This window comes from Pistacia vera, unplaced genomic scaffold (genome assembly GCF_008641045.1).
Source record: "Pistacia vera cultivar Batoury unplaced genomic scaffold, PisVer_v2 Contig376, whole genome shotgun sequence".
Taxonomy (NCBI): domain Eukaryota; kingdom Viridiplantae; phylum Streptophyta; class Magnoliopsida; order Sapindales; family Anacardiaceae; genus Pistacia; species Pistacia vera.
Window position 1 is genome coordinate 467764 of NW_022196197.1, and position 12106 is coordinate 479869.

The 12106-nt window shown below is 32.3% G+C and overlaps 1 protein-coding gene across 1 annotated transcript; it reads left to right on the plus strand.

Annotated features, from left to right (window-relative positions):
• Positions 1-2796: 2796 nt before the first annotated feature.
• On the plus strand, positions 2797-5721 carry LOC116140728 (monooxygenase 1-like). Its single transcript, XM_031426315.1, has 6 exons — positions 2797-2882; positions 2963-3109; positions 3314-3370; positions 3512-3683; positions 4186-4414; positions 5198-5721. The coding sequence occupies exons 1-6, from the start codon at positions 2797-2799 to the stop codon at positions 5719-5721; spliced, it is 1215 nt and encodes a 404-aa protein (XP_031282175.1).
• Positions 5722-12106: the final 6385 nt, after the last annotated feature.

Here is a 12106-nt window from a genome sequence, read left to right on the forward strand (position 1 = left end):
TTTCTTGGTGTCAAATCATATCATATTTAATATTTAATTTAACTCCCATATTCTATTAAATGAAAAAATTCGGTAATGAAAAAAAATCTTGGGTAAGCTTAACGTGTAAGCCAAATTGTTATGTGCATGCACAAGATACTATGCATTAAAAAAAAAAAAAAAATTGTGATTTTGCAATAAATATAAAATAAAATAATGTTATTTTATGCGTGAATACTCTAAAACCCATGTCTTAACGGGTAAAGCAAAGCTTACACAAAAATCCTTAAGAAGATGGAAGTATCCAAAACCCCTTGATGTTCAAGTTATGAAAACTCCCTTGAAGGTATTCAAAATAACATTTATCCCCTTTTCTGTAGACGGCTGTTATGAATTTTTGTTGAACTAAACAAGTAAAGGGCAGAAAAGTATTTACACACTTTATAAAAAGAAACTATTCTTAATTAATCCATTCTTTCTTCTTACCGCCGACTCCCACCACATTCAATCATCTTCTTTAATGTCAATGAAAATAGGATCACTCCAACAAAAATGACATATGTTAACATACAAAAGATATTACCAAAGATAAACGGTAGTATTAATGAATATGTTATTACAATCTATGTTACTAAAAAATGAGGTTTTAATAACATTTTTTGCATGTTACTACTAATTATTTTGTTGTGTTTATTGAAAGTTATAAATGATCTTTCAATAAATGTAATAAAATATTATTGTTAAGCATATTATAGCATTTATTCGTAGTTACTAATGATTTTTGGTTGCATTGTATAAATGTTATAAATAAGTTTTTTGTAACATTCTTAACATGTTATAATTTAATTTTTTATAATATTTTTAAAATGAGATAACAAATCTATAACAGTTTTACAATTTTGTAGATTAGTTTTTTCTTAATATTGTTAAAATGCTATAGAAGAGTTATTAATAATATGTTAAAAGTACTACCAAAATTTTAAAAAGTATTGTAGTTAGATAGGTGTTCATTGCATTTTGTAAATACTACAAAATTATTTTCCATAATATTTTGAAAGTGTTACATATATATATATATATATATATTGTTACAGTTGTTACTTTAATAATATAAATTATAGACAGTAATACACTAATTTTTCAAAACAACATTTCATTGATGATAAACCTCCATATACAAAAAGTTTGCATATATGCCTAATAAATAAGCATCCAACATCCTTTATATCCATAAAATCTACTATTTAGATGATTAAAAAATTAACTATGAACAATAGTTAATACCTTTCAATTATTGAAAAAATTCTAACAACAAAAACCACCATGCATACCATTCTTCCATTCCCAATTATGTTTTACCAACAAAGAACTCTTGCATTTTCACAACCTACAAAACCATTAATACAAAAGACATCTTCAATTCCCATATATATTCTCAAAGACAACAACACTTATATTGTAAATTCAAGAAAAGATGAAGACAAAAACACCCCATATATTTAATGCAAAACAAAGAGAAAAAGAACATGTTTAAATCTTTAACTTCACAATCACTAATCCTAAAAAATGGCACCATGCAAGTTTAAAAGATATATCAATGTTACATATTTCCAAATCTTATCTCCAAATTATATCATTATAATCTATGTTACATCGATGTGGTGTGATTACAATAGAGATGGGATCTGATTAGGGCGTGGTGGGGGTGTGCTGTACCAGAGGCTAATGGGTGTGGTCATTGTTGTCAATGAATGCCGATGGGGGGAGGGCATGGTGTGGGTGCAATTTCCGTGGGGTTAGTGTGGTGGGGGCGTAGCTATTGGGTTGTAGTAGCGGTGGAGGTTACAAAATTAAAAAGGAGAAAGAAACAAAATGGTGATTTATTATATCTTTAGAAAAGGCAGATTGAAGAAAAAAAGAATTAAAGAGAAAAGAAATGTTATTATATTATTTTTAAATGAATTAAAAGAGAGAGGGAAAAAAAAAATTATTCTTAGATTTTTCTTTTTCTTTTTAAAAGCAGATTAAAATAAAGAATTGCACTTACAATTTGAAATTACCTTGTTACCCTTTATAATTTAGTTTAAATTTTTTAAATAGGGGCAATTTGGGTTTCCGAATTTCATGCCATGTCTTCAAGGGAAATTTTGGGATTTCAATACTCTGCCATATTTAGGGGCCAAATGTTATAACAGCTAACTACCATCAAAGATATCTTTGTTATTTCTAATATCTCAGATGGATTTTTGCTATTCGCTTTAACTCAGAGGTGGCTAAAGACCCTAAGAAAATTGGTTTCAACTTGACCAATTTCGTTCCTAGAAGTGTTTTGTCAATTTGCTGGCACTTTTCTTCAAAAACTCATTAGAAAGAACACAAAGTTCTAAAGCAAAGAAAAAAAAAGACAAAAATCTATTAATTGTTGTTAAATTTAACTAAAAATGTTAAAAAGACATAAATGCCACTAAAAAAATTTTAAAAATAAATAAATGGAAATGCTGGCATGCTTAAAAATTGTACAATCTATTTGCATGGATGCCTAAGATTTGACCACAATTTGTATTGAACTTGAAGCTATGAAAGAAAATGATAAGAAAATAATATTCTGAATTTAAATAAACAAATAAACGCAGAAGTTCACATGCTTAGGAAAGTTTCAAATGGATCAGCTAGTACACATACTCATTGTTGAAAATGAAATCACTTTGTCGTACACACTTCCATTTATATAAATAGAAGTAAGCTTAGCTTGTAGTAGCAACCATTTTATAAACTTACATTACAATCAATTATCTCATTCCGAGTGAGAAGAAAGAAATGGATCGTGCAATATTTGAAGATCTTGACGTTGTAATTGTTGGTGGAGGCATTTGTGGCCTTGCCACTGCCCTTGCTCTTCACAGGTAATCCTCTTTGTTCATTTTATAAAAATAGACGTTATATGTTATGTGTTGAATCATTGTCTTGACATTTAATGTTGCAGGAAGGGAATGAAGAGTGTGGTGTTGGAGAAATCAGAATCATTAAGAGCAGCAGGGGGGGCCATTGCAATTCAGCCTAATGGATGGAAAGCTTTGGATGTGCTTGGCGTTGGTTCAAAGCTCAGGCCAAGTACCATTCTCCTTCAAAGGTTAATTTCACATTATTAATTAATAACATCAGAAGGCCAGAATTCAATGGTGGTTCTTATCATTCTCGACGTACATATATTGCTCATCATATCGAAGACTTTTTTTTTTTTATTTCATTTTAGGATTGGTGTAGCTATATCTATCGGTCATTCTATTATTCTTATCTCTTATCATAATCAACTTTGATTAAAGTAAATACACAGGATACGAGAAATATTTCTCAATGGCAGCGAGCAACAAGAAGAAATTATCTCCTACTCGTAAGTTTTAATATCATTACCATGCATTTAATTAATGTTTGGTGGTAAATTTTTGACAAGAAAATGAAACTTAATCAACTGAAATTAAAGTTAATTAAGAAACAAAATTAATCATCATATAATTTTAATATTAATTGGCAGGAACATTGGGGAAACTCGTTGGGTAAAAAGAAGTGATCTAATTGAAGCTCTAGCTCAAGATCTCCCACTAGGTACAATACGCTTTGGATGCAAAATTGTCTCTTTGAAATTGGACACAAACACATCTTTTCCCATTCTTCAATTGAATAATGGCACTACAATTAAAGCCAAGGTACGTATTTTATATTCTTCAATACTAATGAACCGCTATAATAATTGCATATTTTGTTCTATGATACTAATATAATTAATATCATATTAGAGAAGTTTATATAACTATTATATAAATGCAATTTTGACTATTAGTTAACATATTTTTATGATATGAATATTTGTATCATATATATATATATAATCACTATGAGGGTCTAATAATACAAAATTTTGTCTTTAACACTAACCATTACCAGTAAACGAAGTACCAGATTGTTAAAAAAAAAATTGCCCTCCCCTATTATGAATTATAATTAAATATTTATCAAATTGTTCTCGGATCGTCTATTTTAATACCTAAAACTTAACAGTAAGGAGATTTTTATTATTTTAAAAACCTTAAGCTAATTGATGTCAGTTAATCAAACCTCAAGGATAATTTTTTAACTCTTTAATATACATAAAAGTTAATTAATGGTTAATGAATTTTACTTGTATAATTAGGAGTTATGTGATTGCAGGTGTTGATTGGCTGTGATGGAGCCAACTCGGTGGTTGCTGATTTTCTTGAGTTGAAACCCAAGAAGCTTCACTCTTCATGTGGAGTGCGAGGATTTACATATTTTCCTAATGGTCATGGATTTGCCCCCGAGTTTGTCCAAACTATAAGAGATAACAGTATGCTTGGATTAGCTCCGGTCACTGATAATCTGGCTTTTTGGTTCGTAAATCACCAATGGCATCCTCAGGGTATGCATTTATATGACTTTAATTAAGCTTTTAAATATCAGTTTATTTAATGATCGTGATTCTCTCATTATATTTGCAAATATTAATATTGTAATTAGTGGTTAATAGAATAAGATCATTCAGGAAGAACGTTTCAGAATAGGGGGGATTATTCTTATTTTCTATAAAGTAATATTAAATCTAACTAGTGATTAATTGATCAGGATTTTGTCTTTTAGTGTAATAATCACATCAAGAATGCAAAATTTCTCGCATCAAACTTCCAAAAAATAGTGTTTTTATGCATCCTTATGTCATGAGTGTTGATTAGATAATTGTTTTCTTCATTTCTTCTTACTAGCCGATGTATAACTGTGTACCATTCAATAGAAAATTCCACAAATTTTTGTTGTAAGGGGTTTCTTTTCTCTCCATTTTCATTATTGGCTTTCAACTAGAAATTAAAGACCAGGTAAAATGGAATTCTGACAAATTGTTTTTTAATACTTATAATTCATGATGGAAATTATCATATTTCCCCAATTCAAATATTATAAATCTCCTTTTCATAGTTTAAACCACTCAAAAGATAGAAGAACCATAAACATAAATATTTAAGTATCTACAATACAAGTCATAAGGCATACTTAAAAGATAGGTAAGGAAAAACGTTTTAGATCATGACTAATTGATGATTGGTGGATCTAGATTCTCTTCTAATTCAAGTTTCAGGGAATTTTTTCATTTATTTAATCAGCTTATCTCAATATTCTTAATCATTTCAATTTGTTATGTTTACTACAGATTTAAAGGCGTTCAAAGATCCAAAGATAATCAAACAAATGACTCTAGAAACCATGAAGGGTTTCCCTAAGAAAATGATAGATGTGGTACAAAACTGTGACCTTTCTACCCTAACATTTAGCCATTTGCATTACCGTGCCCCATGGGACATATTACTAGGCCAATTTCGAAAAGGAACCGTGACAGTGGCTGGAGATTCGATGCATGTAATGACACCATCCATCGGCCAGGGTGGCTCAACGGGTATAGAAGATGCAGTTGTACTTGCTAGATGCATGGCAAGAAAATTTCATGCCAATAATGATCATAAAATATTCAAAGGTCAGAAGATAATTGAAGAAGCAATGGATGAATATGTGAATTCGAGAAGAATGAGATTGGTTCAATTGTCTACACAATCTTTACTTGTTGGTTCATTGTTGGATTCTTCTTCATTGCTTGTGAAGTTGATAATTTTGGTGCTTTTGGGCGCTTTGTTTAGGGACAAATTTGCTCATGCTCGATATAACTGTGGTTGTCTTTGAGAACTTGTTGCTTCAAAAGCCGGCTCTAGCATAACTTCAATGGTTGCATTTTGTATTCATAGGTTAATTTTATTTCCATTTTAATTTGAAAGTAGTTATCATATGTAATAAATCGTATGTGTTGGTTACAACACTGTGAAGATACTGGCGTCAGCGTTATCGTCGTCAGACAATAATGATTTTCTTGTGGTGTGGTGAACCAATAAATTTTTAGTTGGGTTTTTTCGATTTGATGAGTTGTTGTTGATTATAAATTCTGGCTTGATTGTTAAAATTAATTGTTGATATTGCTGTCATGGGTTTGATTATCTGTGCGTAATTTATTGAAATTACAAATACTTAGTTCATAATAAGGTTGATATGATGCATTTGATAGCACGCATACATTAGACTGGACTAGTTATTTTTTATAAGATTGAAGTGGATTGGAAAAAAATTGAATAGAATTAAATTTAATACTGTAACGTGTTTGGAGTAACACGGAACTAAATGTATGATAAATTATTAAAAAATAAATAAATCATCGAAATATATAAAAATAAATAAAAAAATAATAGTAAAACTTTATGAAATTAAAAGAAAAAGATCTGGGAACTAGAATATTTATCCACATTTCTTGAACTGATTTTTTTTACGTGTGTGTATTTATCTGAATTATTTAACATCATTCGCTACTACCAATTATTTATTTATTATTTTTACATATTGCTTCGTTGTACCTAACCAAATGCGCCTCGGTGCATGTGATACCAAAGTATGAAATCATCTTCGAGAAATCGGAATCAGCTAATAATAGTAATAAGATCTGTATTTAAAAAAATATAAGATACCAAGCACGCGGAGATTTAGGATCTGACATAAAGATGAGCAAAGGTAGCCCATTACCCATATAAAATTACCAACTTTGATTCTGTGAATTGACAAACCTAACTTTGGTTGAATTAACTTTGATACTTTTAACTACCTTTCTCATATATACAAATTAATATTAAATAGCAAAATGTGAAGGTGTTATTTAAGGACAAATATAACCACTAAAGTCTAGTGATTTATCAATTATTACTTTAATAAAACAACAAATGAAATGTTTGCTAACATATAATAATTTTAGATTATACAAGACTTGATAATCTAGTATGTAGCAGTATGGTTTAACAATTCAATTAAAACATGCTAACATGTGTTAAACTTGATAATCTAACATATTCTGATTATTTTTACCTTTGTTATTTTTTAATAAGGATAATTTGGTTATGTAATGTAATTTTATGACTAAATTCATCTTTTAAACAAAATCTTGACATATTAAGAATTAAAATAAGTGAAAAATGACTGTACAAGGCAGTTTCTCATAAAAATAGGAGTGAAGAACTATACCACTTAAAGGACAACCTCAATGTCCTTCAAATCCTCTTTATTAACTGCCATATCCCCAAGTCAGCAGCTATCTTCTTCTTCTCTTTCATTCAAATTTTTTGAAATTAGAAAATTTTCATAGACACCCTCAAAGGTTTTTGTGATTCTGATTTCAGTAATAATAGATTCTTCATAGCAATGCTTTCAGTTTCTCAAACTGTTCTCAGCCAAGTTAGCATTTCCTGAAGAACTTAAGAAAGGATGAGTAATTGTGTCTACTTGTGGATTAAACTTATCATGCCACTTTACTTACTATTTTTATTTATTATTCACACGAGTCTAAGATTTTGAGTCCATTTTGGGTTTGCCTCTTCAATCTCAAAGTTGCCCCATTAAAGTTTGGAATCATCTGGTTACCAAACCAAATTGTCATCCCTAAATAAAAGTTTGCAGTGATATGTTCAAAAATATATTGTGTCATGCCAAATGATGTTCTATTCCTATGGTTCTAAGTTCAAAACTTTCCTATGTTTCTCTCTATAGGAGCACCATTGGTGTCTGTCATGAAGAGAGTTTATTTTGGCTCATAAAGAAACTGGATTTAACTCTTTTTCTTCACGAAGAGAGCTTATATAGGATATGGGAAAAAAAAGAGGAGAGAAAAGTCTTGAATTGAAACTTCAAGCTCTTCAGTAATGAATTCATCCTAGCTTTTTCTTGACTGTTTTCTTTAAAAAATTTCACAGCTTCAGTATAACACCGCTCTAGGGCTAATATATCAGGCTCTTAATCATAGTATAATTAAAAGAATCCTTCAAGAGATTAGGCAATCTGCACATCTAATGGTATAATAAAATGTAATCACCCTGCAAAAAAATATGAGTTTTAGCTATAGAACTTGAGAATGAATAGAATTGAACTTCAAGCTACAATAATAAAATTGCCAGTACTTTTGATGAGCTATCGGATAAAGAGAGTTGGTAAGCTGTGGGCAAAATTTGACATTGATAAACTAATGAGAAAACTTGTCTTATATGTTTTTACATAACTGCTCAGATGGTTAAGAACTGCCAAGCTCACTGCTTGGATTCTGACAACTCCAAATAACTGAAATAATATCTTTTATAGAAAATTTTCTTTTGTTTTTCTTTTTCTGCTTAGCTTATTGACAAAATATATTACCCTAAACCTCTAAATGGAAATGTTATTCTTTTGGAATCCAATGAACAAGTAAAAATCCACAAAACAAATAAATTAATTAAGAAGAAGAAGAAAGAACCTATTAGCAGACACCCAACCATGTGGCCACCTACATTCAGCAAGAACCTATCCCCTGATAAAGTGAGTTTGGGTAAAACTCAAAATCAAAAGCTAGTTCAAAGGAGAAGGGAGCTCAATCACTTATATACACCATAACACCCCATTATTGGGACAATGTGGGACAAATTTAACTTCTAACACCCTTTCTCACACTTAGCGTGCAAAGCCGGAGTCCAAACCCAATTGTCGCCCCAACCAAGGGAGGAGAAAGTTCAACTACTTATATACACCATAACAGTCCACTATTGGGGCGATGTGTGACAAATTCAACTTCTAACACTCTCCCTCAAGCTTAGCGTACAAGGCCGGGGTCCAAACTCATCATCGTCCCAACCAAAAAGGGAGTCCAAACCCATTATCGCCCCAACCAAAGAGGGGTCCAAACCCATCATCACCCCAACCAAAGAGTGGTCCAAACCCATCATTGCCCCAACCAAAGAGGGTGTCCAAATCCATCAACGCCCCAACCAAAGAGGGTTCCAAACCCATCATCACCCCAACTAAAGAGGGGGTCCAAACCTATCATCGCAGGATAGAGAAACAAACGTGGCTCTGACTCTGACTCTGATACCACAATAAGGTCGGTTTGGATAGAATTCGCTCTCAAAAGCTAGCTCAAGGGAGAAGGGAGTCCAATCACTTATATACACTATAACAGCCCACTCTTGGAGCAATGTGGGACAAATTCAGCTTTTAAAATCCCCAATTTCCATTGAGTAGGCTGAAATCATTGGCAATAAACACCAAATTTGATATATTAGTCTGCATACTCATATTGAGTTAGTAAGATAATAAATGGGTGTATAATAGTATATAATATAGCATAGGGAGAAAGATATTTTCCTGCCCAAGGTTTGGCGAAACGACACTTTCCCATTTGTCAAGTTTCGAAATGACACTTTAACACCCCCTATTTTGTTCTGTGAAGAAAATATGTTCTAAAGAAGGACAAGATGGTCAATTTACATGAAACCGAAAAATCAAAATTGAAAAATTGAAATTTGGTCCGTGCAGCTTTTCCCTCTCTCTTTTATTTTCCTTTCCTTCTCTTTCTTTTTTTTTTTTCCTTTTTTTTTTTTTTTTAATCTTTTCTTTGCCATCTTCTCTTCCTTCTATGCCAGAGGCTGAAGCATCCTGCAACCACCAACTAGGCTGGCGGCGTCGCAACCTTCAGCCACGAGTTTGGCTGGTGGGCTGGTTGCGACGACACCAACCCAGGTCGCAACTGGATGTAGCTTCATAGCCAGCCAAATCGCAGCTGGAGGCAATGTCACAAACACCTAGCTCGGCCATGACACTGACGCCAACACAACAACCACCTTTCTTTTCTCGCACACATTTTTTTTTTCTTTTGGATCTTATGGTTTGCGGGTTTGTGATTTTTGGATTTAGTTTTTGTGGATTTTCAATGGCTGGAGGATTTGAGGATTCTTTTCTTGAAACATGTTTTTTGCGTTTGTTGGATGTTGGATTTTGTGTTATGTGGGTTTGTGGTAAGAGTTTGTATATGAATTTTAGTTGTTAATTTTCAGTAGACGCAAGGCCAGGCAAGTTCGTATCTTGGCCTTAGTCGCGCGGCTTCGCCGGCGTAAGGCTAGGCAGAATCCTGTCCTGAGCCACCCGACTTCTCTCTTCTACAACACTTCTTCTTCATTCCATAGTCCATCCCTGAGACTCCAATGACCAATCTTTGAATTGTGACAAGTCTTTATATTTTGTATGAAATTTGAAGGACTCAAAATAAAGCAATGCATCAAATCCATGGCTTGGCCAGCATTATTTTTCTCCTTCTCTACACCTCATGTGGGTGTTGCCGAGACAAGAACAGTTTAGTTTTTCTTTTTCATAGGTTTCAGTAATGGGTTTTTTTTTCTTCTTCTTCTTCTTCTCTTGTGCTTATTATGACTATGATTGTTTAGTTGAGACGTAAGATGAATTTGATTATGGAGTTGAGATGGAGGATAAATTTTGAATGTGGTGTTAAGATGGGAGATGAATTTTGATTGTGTTTGAATTAATGGGAGGTGATTTTTTCTGGCGAATCTGGATGAATTTGGGTTAGAGTTTGAATTAATTGGACTTGATAGTTTCTACAAATCTCGGTTGAATGAAAGATTGAGTAGTCATTCTTTCAAAGAGTTCATGTGCATTCCCTTAAGCATATGTAAAAGAGCTAGAGATGGGTGTTTGCCCCGGCCCCGCGAGGATCCATCCCGACCCGGCCCGAATGGGCCGGGGAATCCCCGAAAAAACAGGCTTAGGGCCGGGGATGGTCCTTAGTTATGTCCCCGCATCCGGGGACGGGCCGGGGAAGGGGATTGCACAATCCCCGGCCTGCCCCACCCCGGCCCCGTGGAGCCCCGACTGCCCCGCTTTTTTGAGAATTTTTTTTTTTTTGTTTCCTTTACGAGATTGTATATAAAATTATAATTTTAAATAATGTATCTAAATTTATGATATATACTTTTATAATATTTTCTAATGTTTGTATTAAATTTATAGAAAAATAATTTAAACGAGAGAGTTTAATATTTAAATATATGTATTATTACTTTGTGAATTTCACAAAATAATAATACATGGGACATGGCCCAAAAATAAATTTAATTAGATTATTATAATTTATAAACCAATATAAGAATATATACAATTGCTTAACGACTTACAAATTACACAAATTCAATTATCCTTGTAATTAATTAATTGATCGATTAAATATAATGTCAAACTTAATCAAATAATGAGATTTGTCTCTTTCACAAATAGACTAATTTTATTAGTTGTAATGGAGATAGTGTTTTATGAATTAATTCACCAATTTACCTAGTAAATTATATTAAGATTGAATTTAGTTATGTTAATTTCATGAAAAATTAATTAACTAACATGGCTAACTAAACCCAGGCCTCCATACAATTGAATAATTAAGCAATTTACCTAATAAATTATGTTAAGATTGAATATAATTATTGTATTAATTCTTGTTAGAGTTGTCTGAGTACTCCAGTGGCAGCAATCAAACATTATTATCATGCCTTGGGCCTGTCCAAGGTTCTAATGTTTAAGGGGAATCTCCTTTCTTATATTGTATACTTTGTAACCAGCTATTCAAAAATTGGATGACATTAACTTTAACAAGTTGTTAAGAAATTGGAAATATATGGTTCACAAGTTTTTTGAACTGTGAATGGCATAGACGCATAGTTGCAGCAATGTAGCCTGAATGTTGATTATATTTTATTGCTTTGAAATCCATGAATATGTTCCAATTTTTGCCAAGAAATTGTTATTCACCATATTCAATTATTCATATCAATTTGCTTTTTAAATCTTAATTTAAATTTTACAAGAAATTGTTAGACTTTATATTTTCTTATCTTAAATTATGCATTTTGAATGAATTAACTACTGAAATTAAATAGTCAAATTGTTAAATATAATATTTATCGACGTACTAGTTTTTCACAATTAAAATAATTAATTTTATGGAAAGTTTCGATTTACATGGGACAAAAATCTCTGTTCGGGGGATAAATTCCCCGTAAAACCCCGTTTATCGGGCCAGGTCGATACGGGGGTGGTCATGATTTTGTTCCCGCGGGCCGGGGATGGTCATGAAAAAAATCCCCACCCGCGAGGACGGGCCGGGGATGGTCCTCGGAGAGGGTAACGGGGACGAGCCCGGGGCATGGGGTCCCCGGCCCCGACC

Bases quoted from the DNA above. Each gene is read 5' to 3' on its own strand.
- LOC116140728 (XM_031426315.1), top strand. From the start codon at position 2,797: ATGGATCGTGCAATATTTGAAGATCTTGACGTTGTAATTGTTGGTGGA. The intron at 3,371-3,511 runs GTAAGTTTTAAT...ATTAATTGGCAG, and splicing joins GAAGAAATTATCTCCTACTC to GAACATTGGGGAAACTCGTT. The intron at 3,684-4,185 runs GTACGTATTTTA...ATGTGATTGCAG, and splicing joins GCACTACAATTAAAGCCAAG to GTGTTGATTGGCTGTGATGG.